General features: G+C 39.7%; 1 protein-coding gene across 1 annotated transcript in view; it reads right to left on the bottom strand.

Moving 5' to 3' along the window:
- CDKAL1 (CDKAL1 threonylcarbamoyladenosine tRNA methylthiotransferase) overlaps nt 1–16,200 on the bottom strand; it is a 1,106,309-nt gene that overhangs the window by 855,768 nt on the left and 234,341 nt on the right. Inside the window, exon 8 of the mRNA XM_077493830.1 lies at nt 6,058–6,215. Within this exon, the coding sequence (XP_077349956.1) occupies nt 6,058–6,215 (158 nt within the window). The remainder of the gene's footprint in view (nt 1–6,057; nt 6,216–16,200) is intronic.

Genomic DNA, 16,200 nt, shown 5'->3' with positions numbered 1-16,200 from the left:
ACAGACAAGCATAAATGAATTTTGAAGAGCTGTACTGTGACTGAAATTGTCCAAACCCAGCAAACAGCATTTTTTGACTGTATATGCGTTTCATTATGCAAAGGGTGCCCATTTAACTAGTTAATGTATTTTTACTTAGTGGCCTGGTCTAACAACTTTAAGAATTATGAAAGACACTCTGTTTTTCATAATTCTCTCTCCCAGTTTCATGAAACATGACATAATTCACATCTTTGGTTTGTGCTTTTATTTTTTTTTATTTGAAAAGAAGTTTATAATCTTGATAAAATTACTAGTATTTTTTTGATAAAATAAATAGGGTTCTACAGAATGTTCGCAGCCACATGAAGTACTTTTGAAATACAGTAAAAATATTCAATGCTCATTTACTGTTTAACTGTAAACCATATTATCAGAGTAAAAATATAATCTAGTACAATTTGTGCACAAAAGAAAGGGTCAAATGAGGTATTCCTGTCATCATAAACCACCGATTCATGAAAAAAAGCATACAAAAGTGTAGACTGCGCCTATTTATTCACTAGCCTACAAAAGCAGCAAGGGATTCTCTGGTTTCAGCTTAATGGATAAAACATCACACATGGCACATCTTGACTTCCATACTAAGGCATGTGGGAACATAAAAACACTATTTACTTGATTGAAAGAGATGTGGGAGCCTTGTGTTTTAATTTCATCATTCCCTGCCAGTACAATGGACTTTGTACTTCACAAACGTTTTCTTACTATATTATCACCGAATGACAAAAATGTGTGTTGGCCTGTTAAATGTTTGGCACACCACTTCATACCACTAGATTTTTTATTTAATTTTTTCCAAAATCAAATCAAACATACAAAAATGCAGTCCTAAAATAGCCATATATAAGATAAGGCTTTACAGCTGAACTCCAGTAAACTTTTTTTTCACAGGAAATGATGGGGAAATCACCCAAATAACCATTCACTGCTCTCCCAAAAGAGAATAAAAACACTTTGCGCTAGGTAAACCAAGTACCTTACCTTTCAATTTACAGCTAGCCATGATTTTCTAAAACTGTCAAAGGACTCAAATATCACTTTTCAGCCACCAAGGCAATATTACACATTGTTGATTTGATTGTCTCACTGCTTTTCACAGCATTTCCCCTTATAGAACTCAGCTTGATTATGTAGTCATAGCAGAAAGATTCTCCCTCTTAACACCCCCACTTCTTGTGTTAAAAAAAAAAAAAAAAAAAAAAAAAAAGGTATTGAAATGGTCTTTTACAAAATGACATTAGCCAAGAAGCTACTAAATAATTTATGGAGAAACTGAATGACTGTAACTGACAAGAAAGAACAGATTTTCTCATCAAAATTGCTATTTCACTTTAACTAAATCAGGTGTAGTAGTTGTCATTTCTATTTAATGGAGCCATTTACACATTTCAATCATGTGCTTACTGATATGGCAATAACTATGTATACACACACACAAACTACATACAGACATACATATACACACACAAATACAGTAGAATCAGTATACTTGCAAAAAAATTCAGGTCTACAGCTTACAACCTTACATTGAGACCAAGTTCACACATGCTGTGGCCAAGGCTCACAGCAGGAGGGGGGGTTCAGTACGTCCTAGAGCAGCACAATTAATTGTTAAAAAATTGTGATCTCGATTCAAACCATCTGACGATCTCTATTGCAGAGTTTGCCGATTCTTTCATATAACAAGTGGAGAGACTTATCTGCTCACTCAGCTGTCAAAAGAAAACATCTAGGCAATCTGCCAAGTTTTTAATATGCAACATTGTAATAAGCGCTTCCTTCTTAGATCAAAGGGATAAACTTCTGTGTGTAAAGAAAAAATCCAGGCAGTATGCCACGTTTTTAACAATGCAGGAAGTTTAACCATTTAAAGTCTAAATCTTTTTCTGACACTTGTTCAAGTTAAAATCAATATTTTTTTACTAGAAAATTACTTGGAACCCCAAACATTATATATATTTTAGCAGAGACCCTAGGGAATAAAATGTCAATTGCTGCAATATTTTATGTCACACTGTATTTGCCCAGCGGCCTTTCAAAGGCATTTTTTTTGGGAAAAAATACACTTCAATGAATAAAAAAAAAAAAAAAAAAAAAAGACAGTAAAGTTAACGCAATTTTTTTTTTTGTTTTAATGTAAAAGACGATGTTACGCCACGAGAATAGTGATCTATCTTCTAAGCAAAAAAATATTGATGCTCATTTTAGCCAGAATCGTGCAGCTCTAATACGTCCCTGTACACCTGCAAATCAGGTGCAAATCATGTCCAAATTTCTGCCAGAATCTGCAACCGATTTGGAGTCAAAAGACACACAGGACCCTTCCCAAATGCGGGCCATGGCTGCCCCTGAGGTGTGTGAACCAGATCCATTGAGAACTGTCAATCTCCTTGTCACGCAAATTGCATCCAATTCACATAAGTGTGAACCCAGCCTGAGGCCTGTTGATGAAAAAAAAAACACAAGAAACACTCGCACAGTCCCAGTAGAAAGGACTTGAATGGGAATGGGCAGCACTTACCCTAACACACAGACCTGCACAATAACCTGTCAAATACAGTGGAAATGGAGCTGAAGTAGAGGTCCAATTGGAGGATTTACTTGTGAAAAACAATTTAAAAGGTATGGAATAAGTGAATGATTAGCAAGAGGAGGGAGAAAAAAATGCAACATCGGACCCTGATGGTGCTAAAAGCCAAGTGTTTTTCCAGCAACAGCTAAAGGAATTAAAGAACAAAGCCCACCGACAAGGCACATGTGTAGCCCTCCAGAGACTCATACAGCAAGAATTCGTTTTTTCACATTCAATGTAAAATCTTAAAGGAAGATTTTTTGTTTTATGAACGTTTACATTGTTAGGAAGGATTAAAGATTGAAGTGCCGCTCTCTGTCAGAACCTGGGCTGCAATAAGCAAGCCATTAAAGCCAGTGACTAAGAAGCATGATGGAAGATCAGTCCTTGAGAAACAGGCCAATCTGAAAGAGATTGCCATGGAGAGATAATCAACAGGAGGTCAACATACCACTCTCCAAGGCTTATATGAAGCTAACCCCAACCAAATGAAGCAGGCTTTGGTGGAGGAAATTTCTCACGGTATATCAATCCCACAGCACAACCAGAGCACCTGCAGCATCTGTCATCGGGTCACGAGTCCTGGAAACAAATCGGTCTGGCCTGTTGATGGACAGAAATTAACAGAATAGTGTCTGCCTAGAAATCTGCCAGCCAGTTATCCATCCAGGAATATGTACCACGGAAATCACTGGAATGTGAAAATTGGCCAGGAATGATGAACTATATCACCATTACAATATTTCCGGAGCTCCCCTAGATTGGCCCAAGCTGCCTGCAACTGTGGAACCGGCCAGTGAACCCAGACCAGATGACCAGTTAAAAGGGTATGGACTATTGTGTCAACGGCAGGCAACATGCTTAGAATCTCAGTATGGATATTGGCAACATCGATTCCTCTGGGGACCAACAACCAGAATAGACAAATGACCCAAAATTCCACCCTAATGATAAGGCTAGTGTCCATTTTGACAATTTTCCAAAGGAACTGAAGAAAAAAAATGCACATTGACAATGCTGGGAGCAGACACTATGGCAGACATATTTGCTTAAGTAACCAGAACATCTAGTCCAGAGGGAAAAAAATTGATTTGTCCTACCCTATGAGAATGATCTGTATCATAGGAGTAGAATAGAGTAAATGTATTTGCTTTGAAATTGGTTTCAACAAGGTCTCCTGGGACAGGAAGACCTTAACCTGAAGGTATCTAAGAGAAGGGCAATTATTCCCAATGATTTGATGGACTCAGGAATGACACCAATCCAACTGGAAATATCCTGGGTCTGCATCTTGAAAGAAAGTCAGGCAGGTCTGACAGTGCAGATCATCCAGACACCTGAAGGCCATAAAACCCTTGAGATAAAGAAGATCGAGAGCTGTGGCAATTAACCTATGGAATAAACTTGTAACTGAGGCAAGGCTAAAAGTTAGGCCACAAACTAATAGTGGTTGTTCTCTATGGCAAAGAATTGATGAGGACCTGGAAAGATGACAATGTATACATATGAATTTCTATATATTACCAGTTGCTAGGAAATGTTTCCCAACTTTTCCTCTTTCAACGCTGCACAAATATAATGCTACGGTTGAAACACCCTTATGGGTGGCTATTGACTCGGTAGATAGCGACCCTATCTTGGTGGCCAATATGTTATGGCTTCGTCCTGCTGCTAGATTACATCTTTCTAAAGCCATAACGAAACATACCTTAGATACTTGGGACAAATTTAAGAGTTTGCATAATCTCCAATCACCACATATTCCCCTATATTAATTCCGTAATAATCCAGCCTTTTATCCTACTTGGAAATTTCCAAGATCATTTTCTGCATGGTCGTCTATGAACCTGACTTCTACCACTAGCAGAGCTTAGATTGTATAAGCGAGTCAGGATCGTAGAGGACCATGCACAAAATGATCTTGGAAATTTCCAAGTAGGATAAAAGGCTGGATTATTAAGGAATATCAAAGATTGGTCTAGTATCTGGTTAGCCACCAAAACTTCCTCAAACTGTTTTGCTGTAGAAACAAATAAGGTTCTAGCACGTTGGTACCTAGTACCAGCTAGAAAAGCAAAATTCGTCCCCACATATCCACTTAATTGCTTTAGAGGATGTGACATGCCAGGCATACGTTTCCACATATGGTGGCAATGTCCAGTTGTCAATTCTGGAAGAATATATTTTTAATGGTGTCTAAAGCTTTGGAAACCTCAATTCCTCCAGATCCCGCTATGGCACTTCTAAATCTTAAAGTGGTTGTAAACCCTTACAACACACTTTGACCTACAGGTAAGCCTAGATTAAGGCTTACCTGTAGGTCCAAGAAATATTTCCTAAACCTATACGTAGACAGCGGCGCGCAGGTGCACTGAGCGCGGCATCGTCAACGACTTTTCTCAAGATTTGGCAACCATGGATTAAACATCAGTTCTGATTATGACCAATCTTTGTTGTTACCACATGAGGTTACATAGATTATTTACCAATCAAATGTGTAAATCTAACATAAGCCAGAACACTACCTTGGGAAATTCCTTCCTTCTATCTTTTCCCTTTCTTTTTTCTTTTCTTTTGATTTTAAGCTTTTCTATCATTAGGCTAGTATATTATGAGGTGATATGCCAGGAATTCATCCCTTTCTTTTTCTATGCAATATATAATATAGGGATACACTGTTTTTCATTTTTTTCTTTCCTTTTCATGTTACATATCTTTCAACTTGGACAATGATATTTAGTCTTTTTGGACATTATCTCTTTTCTTACGTCTTTAATTTACAGTGTATATATAAAGTAAACACAGTGGTAAGATAGTTCTAAATGTAATATTATAATGTAAAATATTCTGAATGTATGCTATGTATCCATGCATTATATTTTATATTCTCTTTCGAAAACTCAAATACATTTAACAAGAAATGAAAAAAATAAAATAAAAAATCAACCATTAAAGTAAACCTTATCAAACGTCATGCATTCATAATGGTTTCAATGTCTACTGGTGCTTTTGTATAAAAAAGAAAACATACTACTCACATTTTAACCCTAGAAAACTACCACACAAAGCATACTAATCCACTAAACATGTGTTAGTGACCTTAAATTTCCCTTGTGGTCATAATACTAAGCTAAAGAGAAAGCCTGTGTTCCCACGTGTTTTGACTAAATACTTTCTTTGGTCAAGAAAGCCAGTAACTGTAGAAGTAAGACTCTAAATGCTGAATACAGAAAATAATTCATAAAACTAAAAAGTCAATCAGCAAAAATTAAAGAGTAAATATTTTCAGCACTTGAAAGATACCCCTGAGAGTTCCACAGGGTTTCAGAAAATTTTAGTTCTTTAATAATTTGAGCAGCAGAAAGCACAATGTCAGAAGAAATATGAAATTGAATTCTTAGGCAGCACTAAATATTTTATGAGCAAATTTGAAGGAAGCTTACCCTGTATTGATGGAAATTATTTCTATCAGTGGGTTCTTCCTAATCTTTGGCAAATCCAATCGAGCTCCTCCCAACCGTTTTCCATTATCCTTTTTCTGACCCAGCAGTCGCACTGAATGACCTTCAAATGAAGCACAAATACACAAACACGAGTCACGCTACTTCAGCATAATTCACCCTGCACTGCAAGAAATATTAATGGTCACATTTAAATATTTAAAGCAGACATTAACAGAAAAAAAATGTATACGGAGGAACTGCAATAATGGTAAAAAACACAAGAAGGGATTTATAGCTAAATGATCCACCAAACAGGCCTGGGAATGAATTCCATTTGTGTGCAGAGATGGCGAAGATTTTTAGATGTTCCTTTTGATGGTAAAGCGCTCTGGCAAAGTACAAACTTGTGAATTCAAGATCCCATGCACTAATTTTGCAACTAGATAAATGATGGGCATCCAAATGGGTATGCATTATAGAAAATTAGAACAATAATTGGAATATCTGTGGCTGCAATGCCTTATCATAATTAATTCAGTAGTGACAATGATGTCCTAAATAAGTGATGATGGATAACAAGATCAGTAAAAAGTGCTCAACTGCTGTCAGCTCATTCTCCTCCCCATCTTCCCAAAACATATCATTACACCTGTGTTAAAGTGGTTGTATACTCTTTCACTTTTACCTACAGGAAAGCCTATAAAAAGGCTTACCTGTAGGTAAAAAAAAAATATCTCCTAAACCTGTACGGTTTAGGAGATATTCCCCTCGGTATGCGCCGCTGACTGCAGCAGCGCTTGCGCACAAGGGGGATTCTTGGCTGAAAATCCGGCAATGGCCGACCGGCCGGGATGAAATTACCCGCGAGCATGCGTGGGAGTGACGATATCGCAGCTCCGGCCACTCACAGCACCGGAGCTGCGATACCCGGAAGAAACGCAGAGGGAGCATGTCAGCTCCCTCGGCGTGGATCGGGCCAGATGTTGGGGCCTCGTTCTAAGGTAAGTGTTTTATAATGAGCTAGTATGCGGTGCATACTAGCTCATTGTGCCTTTTGCTTTGCAGGTGGTAAAAAAAAAAAAAAAAAAAAACACATTAGCGGGTTTACTACCGCTTTAAACTATGTATCTATATTTGTTAACATGTTTTAAAATAATTTTTCAATGTACTTCAAACGTCTATTATGGTAAATTATGGCTGACACATCAGACACTTGACACATTTTTGGGACGAATGACAATTATACAGCGATCAGTGCTATAAAAATGCACAGATTACTGTATAAATGTCAATGGCAGGGAAGGGGTTAAAACTAGGGGGTGATCAAAGGGTTAACTGTGTTCCCTGACTCCTAACTGTAGGAGGGAGGAGACTGACTATAGGAGATGACAGATTGTGGTTCCAAGCTATTAGGAACTCACAAACTGCATCTCCTCTCAGAAAGGTAATTTAACAACGCCCCAAATGCAGGTCACAAATGTAGTGTCTTTGCCTGCAGCTGATCGCATGGTACAGTAGTAACATGCGGCCCTGTTGATGTACTAGTTTTGGTGCAGCCCTGCGATTTTCAACCCACTCAAATGAATGGGCTAAAATTGCACAGCATCCGGATCGCATGTGATTCACACAGGAATGCAAAGTGTGTTCCTGTGCAATTCATAGTATGAACCAGCTCTTAGATAATAAACGATTGTTTGCTGATACGAAAGAAAAAAGGGGAAAAATTATAACAGCATTGCTTCTTACACACCAAACAATTACACTTAACCTTAGGGTATAACTTCTTATTGGGTGCATGTGGTTTTTGTAAATTCATTTTGATTTTAATTGTGTGGGCTTGTAGCTTGCTGAGGTTTTCTGTTGCAAATTTTAATCTCCTTTTTAAATGGTTAATTTACTGAGGATTTGGGACCTGAGACCAAATTAAAGGATTAGTAGATATTAGAGAATGTATCAAGCTAAGATATGGTTAACTGTAAACAATCCACTTTGTATGCAATTGCTCAAGCTCTTTCAGTATATAGTTGTTGGTAGCGCCAACATAAGGCTCCACGTACACGGGATGTTTTAAAACCTCCCCTTAACGATTTAACTTGACAGATAGTAAACGACATTTAAAAACATCTGTTTTGTCGCATTTACATTTAGAAGTGTCCCCCTCCCCTTTCAAATAGTCAAAATCTATCGCCTGTAAAAACGCCTATAAACGAAATGCGGCTAAACGCGACAGTTACCATGTTTACACACGCTTACAAGCTGTTGCAGGCATTTGGCATTTCAAATGCCTCAGAACATCCATCCTGAAAACATTTTTTTTTTTCCTTTCCAAAAATCTCTTCTAAACTCAACTGCCTAGAAACAATTATAAATGACCCTGTGTACATGTACTGATAAGATAACAGAGGAGAGCCAAGGGGCAGCTGAAAAAAATGCCCAACTGCTCCTAAATGGCTGTTTACCAGCAGCAGTGTACATTTAGCCTAAAAGGTTGGCAGTAGATTGGGAACACCACTGAAGCTGGGGAAGACAAACGCTAGGCAAAAAAATGACCCTAAGATTAATCTCCGGAGGACAGAGTGAAATATGTCAGGGGGTGTGGCTTTGGAAGAGACTCATGGGCTGAAAGCAAGCCAGTGCGATGCTTTAAGCCAGTGATGGTGAACTTTGGCACCACAGATGTTTTGGAACTACATTTCCCATGATGCTCAACTGAAATTTCAGGGTGCATAAGCATCATGGGAAATGTAGTTCCAAAACATCGGGTGTGCCATCACTGCTTTAGACAATTCTGCTGAGAAACCTTGGATCCTGCCACTCAAGCGGATGTTACTGGAAACATGCCACCTACCTAAAACATTGTTGCTGGTCAAGTACACCCCATTATAGAAACAGTAGCGCCTGATGGAAGCGGCCTCTTTAGTAGACTAATGTGCCCTGCCACACTGCATAAATGGTTTAACCACTTCCCACCCGCGCTATAGCCGAAAGATGGCTACAGCGTGGACATTAACTGCCGGGAGGGTGTCCCTGTATGTCCTATTTACTTCCGCAATGCACGCTACTGAGTGCGCGCATCGGGGAAGTTCTGTGCTGGCCGTATCCCTTGGACACAGCCAATCACAGATCGATGTAAACGGCCAATCACAGCAGCCGTTTACAGTGCGATCGGCGTGTCCAATGAGAGATGATCTCATATGTAAACATATGAGATCATCTCTAAGCGCCGCTCTCTCCCCTCACACAGACAGCATATGAGGAGGGAGAGATGAACGGCTGCAGCGGCTGTAAGTTAGAGAAAAAAGTAAAAAACTGCCATCTGCCCCCAGTGCCACGTATCAGTGCCACGTATCAGTGCCACGTATCAGTGCCATCTGTCATCAGTGCCACGTATCAGTGCCATCTGTCATCAGTGCCACGTATCAGTGCCATCTGTCATCAGTGCCACGTATCAGTGCCATCTGTCATCAGTGCCACGTGTCATTGTCCTGGTGCTCCAGGGCCTTCAAAAGTGTAATAGATAGTCAACAAGTTAGATGTGTAATTTATGCTCCTAGAACACATGACGGTGCTCCCTGCATGTAGGGCCTCTCTAAGTGGCCAGGCTGTAAAAAAAAGTCCCACACATGTGGTATTGTAATACTCAGGAATAGCAGAATTTATTTTGGGGCATTATTTGTGGTATACACATGCCATGTGAGAGAAATAACTTATTACAATGGCAATTTTGTGGAAAAAAAAATCTTAATTTTGCAAAGAATTGTGAGGAAAAAAAATGACATCAAAAACCTCACTTACTAAATACCTTGGAATGTCTTCTTTCAAAAAAGGGGTCATTTGGTGGGTATTTGTACTTTCCTGGCTTGTTCAGGTCACAAGAAATGAGATCGGCCACCAGTACATCAGGTGTGATCAATTTTGTATGATTCACAACACAGCTTGTAGACTCTCTAACTTTCACAAAGACCAAATAACATCCACTAATTTGGGTTATTTTTACCAAAGATATGTAGCAGTATAAATTGTGGCCAAAATTTATGAAGAAAAATTAATAATTTGCATAATTTTATCACAGAAACAAAGAAAAATGTGTTTTTTTCAAAACGTTCAGTCTTTTTTCATTTATAGCGCAAAAAAAAAAAACGCAGAAGTGATCAAATACCACCAAAAGAAAGCTCTATTTGGGGGGGGGGGAGAACAAAAAATTTATTTGGTACAGTGTTGCATGACTGAGTAATTGCCATTCAAAGTGTGAGAGCACCGAAAGCTGAAAATTGGTCTGGGCAGGAGGGGTGTTTAAGTGCCCAGTAGGCAAGTGGTTAAGGAACATAATACGTTTGAGGTTTTGTCTTGGCCTCCAAATTCTCTATCTCTCAATCCAAGCAAGGGAGGATAGGTCGGGATAGAATAGGATGTGAGGTGATGGAAAAAAATATACATAAAGGATTTGCTACTGATGGTTTGGTACTAGATACTACAGCATACCTTCAGACATCTAGTGACAGCCAAGCCTCGATGAGTCAAGGTTGTTTAGGTGGCAAAAAGGGACCTATGTAGTATTTTACAGGTTGTCAAAATTACGGCAGATATGTGGGTGTATGTATGTATGTATGTATATATGTATATATATATGTATATATATATATATATATATATATATATATATATATATATATATATATATATATGTATATATATATATATATATATATATATATTTATATATATATATATATACATATATATATATATAAAACACATACACACCCAAACTATATTAACAAAAGCATTGGAACGCCTGCCTTTACACGCACATGAACTTTAATTGCATCCCAGTCTTAGTCCGTAGAGTTCAATATGGAGTTGGCCCACCCTTTACTTCAACTCTTCTAGGAAGGATGTCCACAAGGTTTAAGAGTGCGTCAATGGGAATGTTTGACCATTCTTTCAGAAGCGCATTTGAGAGGTCAGGCACTGATGTGGATGAGAAAGTCTGGCTTGAAATCTCCATTCTAATTCACCCAAAAGAAGTTCCATCAAGTTGAGGTCAGGAATCTGTGCAGGGGAGTCAAGTTCTTCCACCCCAAACATGTTCATCCATGTCTTTATGTACCTTGTTTGTGCACTGGTGTGCAGTCATGTTGTAAAAGGAAGGGACCATCCCCAAACTGTTCCCACAAAGCTGGGAGCATGAAATTGTCCAAAATGTCTTGGTATGCTGACGCCTTCCAAAAGCCTCTTTTCGAATGAAAGTAAATGTTGCATTTCATTTGGAAATCAAGGTCCCAGAGTCTGGAGAAAGACTGGAGAGGCACAGAATCCAAAGTGCATGAGGTTCAGTGTGAAGTTTCCACAGCCTGTAATGATTTGGGAAATCATGTCATCTGCTGGTTTTGGCCCACTGTGTTTTATCAAGTCCAAAGTCAGTGTAGCCCCCTGCCATGTAATTCTAGAGCACCTTATGCTTCCCTCTGCTGATCAGCTTTGTGAAGATGCCAATTTCATTTTCCAGCAGAACTTGGCACTTGCCCACACTGCCAAAAGTAGGTTTAATGATCTGTGCTTGATTGGCCAGCAAACTCGCTCAATCTAAACCCCATAGAGAACCTGTGGAGCTGAAGGCCGCTATCAAAGCAACCTGGGCTTCCATAACATCTCAGCAGTGCCACAGGCTTATCACCTCCATGCCACACGTCATTTATGCAGCAATTCATGCAAAAGGAGCCCAGACCAAGTATTGTGTGCATACTATACTGTACATGGACATAGAGAAATGTGCGCTTACTGAAAAGTATTAAAAATATATATTTTTTTATTATTGGTATTATTTAAGATTCTAATTTTATTTAAGATACTGAATTTTGAGTTTTCACTAGCTGTAAGCCATAATCCTCAAAATTAAAAGAAATGTTTTTTTTTAACCACTTGCCGACCGCCGCACGACGATATACGTCGACAGAATGGCACGGGCAGGCATATGGGCGTACCTGTACGTCCCTGCCTTCCCGCGGGTGGGGGGCCCGCGGCGGTTTGTATCCGTGCAGGAGCGTTTCGGGATGAGGGGGCGGCCATTCATTCATGGCCACCCCCTTGCGATCGCTCCTGACGAATGGAAGTGAAGCATTGCATCACTTCCTCTCCTGTAATGTAAACACAGGCAGAGGAAGTGATGTAATCTCTCCTCCGTGTCGGTATTTTTCGTTCCGGCACCGAGGAGAGAGGATCGGTGAGTTGCACCAACACGACACTACACAGTAGAACATGCCAGGCACACTCACACCCCCCCTTCACCCCCCGTTCACCCCCCCCAATTACCCCTGCCCCCCCCAGTCACAGTGACACCAATTGCATTTATTTTTTATTTATTTATTTTTTTGCATTGGTGTCATTTGTGACTGTAATAACTGTTAGGGCAGTTAGGGTTAGCCCCCTTTAGTTCTAATGTACCCCCCTAACCCCCCCAATAAAGGTTTAACCTCGTGATCACCCCCCGTCGCCAGTGTCACTAAGGCTGGGTTCACATTGCAGCGGTTTATGAGAACGGATGTGATTCGCACCGCACTGCAAATCACATCCGATCTCTGTGAGATTCGAGTTCAGCCATACAGATGGTATGGCTGAATTTGCGCCGCACCCGCCGCAAATTCGCACGGGACCCTTTTTTTGGTCCGCAGCAGAATCGGATCGCATGGGTGTTCACACCATGCGATCCGAGTTTGCAGATCGCACTGCGATATGCGAACTGATCTGGGGGTGTCATTAACATTTCACTGACACTCCCAGCAGTTCGCATAGGGCAGTGTGAACTGCCGCCGGGAGGCATGCGATGCGGGAACCCGCCGTGGATTCGTGGCGTTCCCGCATCGCTCCAGTGTGAACCCAGCCTAATAAGCGATCGTTTTTCTGATCGCTGTATTAGTGTCACAGGTGACGCTAGTTAGGCAGGTAGGTATTTAGGTTCGCCGCAGCTTTTTATAGCGCCAGGGACCCCCATATACTACCGCATAAAGCCCCCTGATTGCCCCCTAGTTAACCCTTTTACCAGTGATCACCATATAACTGTTACAGGTGACGCTGGTTGGTTAGTTATTTTTTTATAGTTTCAGGGCACCCGCCATTTATTACCTAGTCTCACTACTGTACCCCTAAATTTAGGGGTGTCTACTTTCCAAAATGGGGTCATTTGGGGGGGGGGGGGGGGGGGGTTTGTGCCATCTTGGCATTTTATGGCCTTCAAAACTGTAACGCCCTTAGAAAGCCTGAAGGCGGTGCTTGGTTTTCGGGGCCCCGTACGCGGCTAGGCTCCCAAAAAGTCCCACATATGTGGTATCCCCGTACTCAGGAGAAGCAGCAGAATTTATTTTGGGGTGTCATTTCACATATGCCCATGGCATGCGTGAGCAATATATCATTTAGTGACAACTTTGTGAAAAAATAAAAGTTTGTAATTTTCCCGCAACTTGTGGCAAAATATAAAATATTCCATAGACTCAACATGCCTCTCAGCAAATAGCTTGGGGTGTCTACTTTCTAAAATGGGGTCATTTGTGGGGGTTTTGTGCCATCTTGGCATTTTATGGCCTTCAAAACTGTAATAGGTAGTGAGAAGTGAAATCAAAAATTTACGCCCTTAGAAAGCCTGAAGGCGATGCTTGGTTTTCGGGGACCCGTACGCGGCTAGGCTCACAAAAAGTTCCACATATGTGGTATCCCCGTACTCAGGAGAAGCAGCAGAATTTATTTTGGGGTGTCATTTCACATATGCCCATAGCATGTGTGAGCAATATATCATTTAGTGACAACTTTGTGTAAAAAAAAAATAAAAACATTTTTTTTTTGTCATTATTCAATCGCTTGAGGCAAAAAAATAAAATATTCAATGGGCTCAACATGCCTCTTATCAATTTCCTTAGGGGGTCTACTTTCCAAAATAGGGTCATTTGGGGGGGGGTTTGTACTGCCCTGCCATTTTAGCACCTCAAGAAATGAGATAGGCAGTCGTAAACTAAAAGCTGCGTAAATTCCAGAAAACGTACCTTAGTTTGTAGATGTGACAACTTTTGCGCAAACCAATAAATATACAGTTATTGACTTTTTTTTTTACCAAAGACATGTGGCTGAATACATTTTGGCCTAAATATATGACTAAAATTGAGTTTATTGGATTTTTCTAATAACAAAAAGTAGAAAATATTTTTTTTCAAAATTTGCGGTCTTTTTACGTTTATATCGCAAAAAATAAAAATCGCAGAGTCAGTCAAATACCTTTAAAAGAAAGCTCTATTTGTGGGAAAAAAAGGACGCAGATTTTGTTTGGGTACAACATTGCATGACCGCGCAATTACCAGTTAAAGCAGCGCAGTGGCAAATTGTAAAAAGACCTCTGGTCATTGACCAGCAAAATGGTCCGGTCTGAAAGTGGTTAAATAGATCACTGTTTGTGTAATGAATCCATATAACAGACATTTCACTTGTTGAATTGAATTACTGTAATAAATAACTTTTTGACTATTTTCTAATTTGGTTAGATGCACCTGTATACTAATAATGTATATTTAATGCATGTGTGTGGTTATAATACAAGTACTGAGATATTAAATAAAAGGGACTTCATTCTTTTGCGTGCCAGAATTTGCATTATGCCTTATCACGCAAAGTCAAAATACGTGTACATTTTAACATGCATTATATAAGTAAAAAAAAAAATAAAAATCCAAGAAAGAATAATAGGCTCATCAATCATAACCTTGCTTAACTAATTAGTTTAATAGGCCATCAGAATAAATAGGCTTATTCATGTTTTGACCAACTAGAGTGAAACAGGCTCCAAGACACAGTTGAGACAAGATACACACATTGAAGTTAATGAAGAGGTGAGCAAGAATGGTCTTACAGCTCAATAGGTAAATCTGTTAGACACATATACTTCATCGTGGCTAAGCAATACAGAACATTATGCTGCTACTGCTTAAAACAATGATCCTATTAACTATGCCAGAGAAAATGCTTATTAAATAGCATTTATGTAGTCATCTGTGCCTTGCACTGGCCATGCATGTAATGATCAGTAGACATCTAATTACATCGTAGATTAGCAATAAAAAATAAATAAAAAAAGTAAGTAAAACAAAAACATTTAAATTCACTTATAATGTAATATTCCAAAATCTATAACACTAGAAAAGATTTGGTATGCATAGGAAGTATGAATTCTTCCTGGTTTAAGCTGCATGTTTTAAGTTCCCTGCTTCTGTATGGGCAGCCATAGTGAGCAACCTTGAACTGGCAAATGAGGATTAAGTATTACCATAGAATGGCGCACAACCTGATCTTGAACCTAGATGGTGCTCTACTATGGTATTAGGATGACAGGAGCACAAATAATATGTGCGTAAATATAATCGTAAGCTGTAGTTGGGTTTCTCCAAAAAATACAAGTGAAAAAAACATTTGGAGACACTGGGTTTCCCAATTAAGTCTAATACATTAAATAGTATTGAATCTGATTCAGTTTTCGGTTAAAGGAAAACATATCACATGGAAGATGACATCACTGTCCTCTCCTCCTGCTATATTCTTGGTTGCTATGCTGACCCTCTTTTTTTTAAACACGGAGCTTTACCCAAAAGGAGAAGCTGCCATTTTTTGCTTCCTTCCACCCTCCACTGCCACGTTTCAGAGGGGAGTGGGTTTCTTGTTTTGACAGGTACAAGCTCCCACGCAAAGTCACCCGGAAATTCGCCCCCCCTTCCCTCACCACCAGGCCATTCACAAATTGCAGCGTGCTTCGCGCATGCAAACTAGGCAGCCAGCTGTGAAGCCGCAAGGCTTCACTGATGGTTTTCTCTTACAAAAAATGGCAGCGGCAGCACCCGAGAGCCGATTGAAACATCGGCTGGGGTGAAGACACCGCTGGATTCCAGGACAGTTAAGTGTCCTAATGTTAAAAGTATACAGTATAAGTAGCCGCTGATTTTTTTCTGAAGGAGCCTGGAGCTCCGCTTTAATACTTTGGGTCACTGACTTTACTACACTGCATACTCATTTCCAGTCAGTTTCTCAAAGTAATAAAACCAGTGGGTCAGTAGTTAGGAAACTAGCATGTTTGGGAAAAGTCACCATACACAGTGCCTTGACATTTTCCAA

This window comes from Lithobates pipiens, unplaced genomic scaffold (assembly GCF_037356315.1).
Source record: "Lithobates pipiens isolate NorthernLeopardFrog02 unplaced genomic scaffold, aLitPip1_a1.2 Scaffold_19, whole genome shotgun sequence".
NCBI classification, from domain to species: domain Eukaryota; kingdom Metazoa; phylum Chordata; class Amphibia; order Anura; family Ranidae; genus Lithobates; species Lithobates pipiens.
Note: the sequence above shows the minus strand (reverse complement) of the source record. Positions and strands in the feature narration are given on the sequence as shown.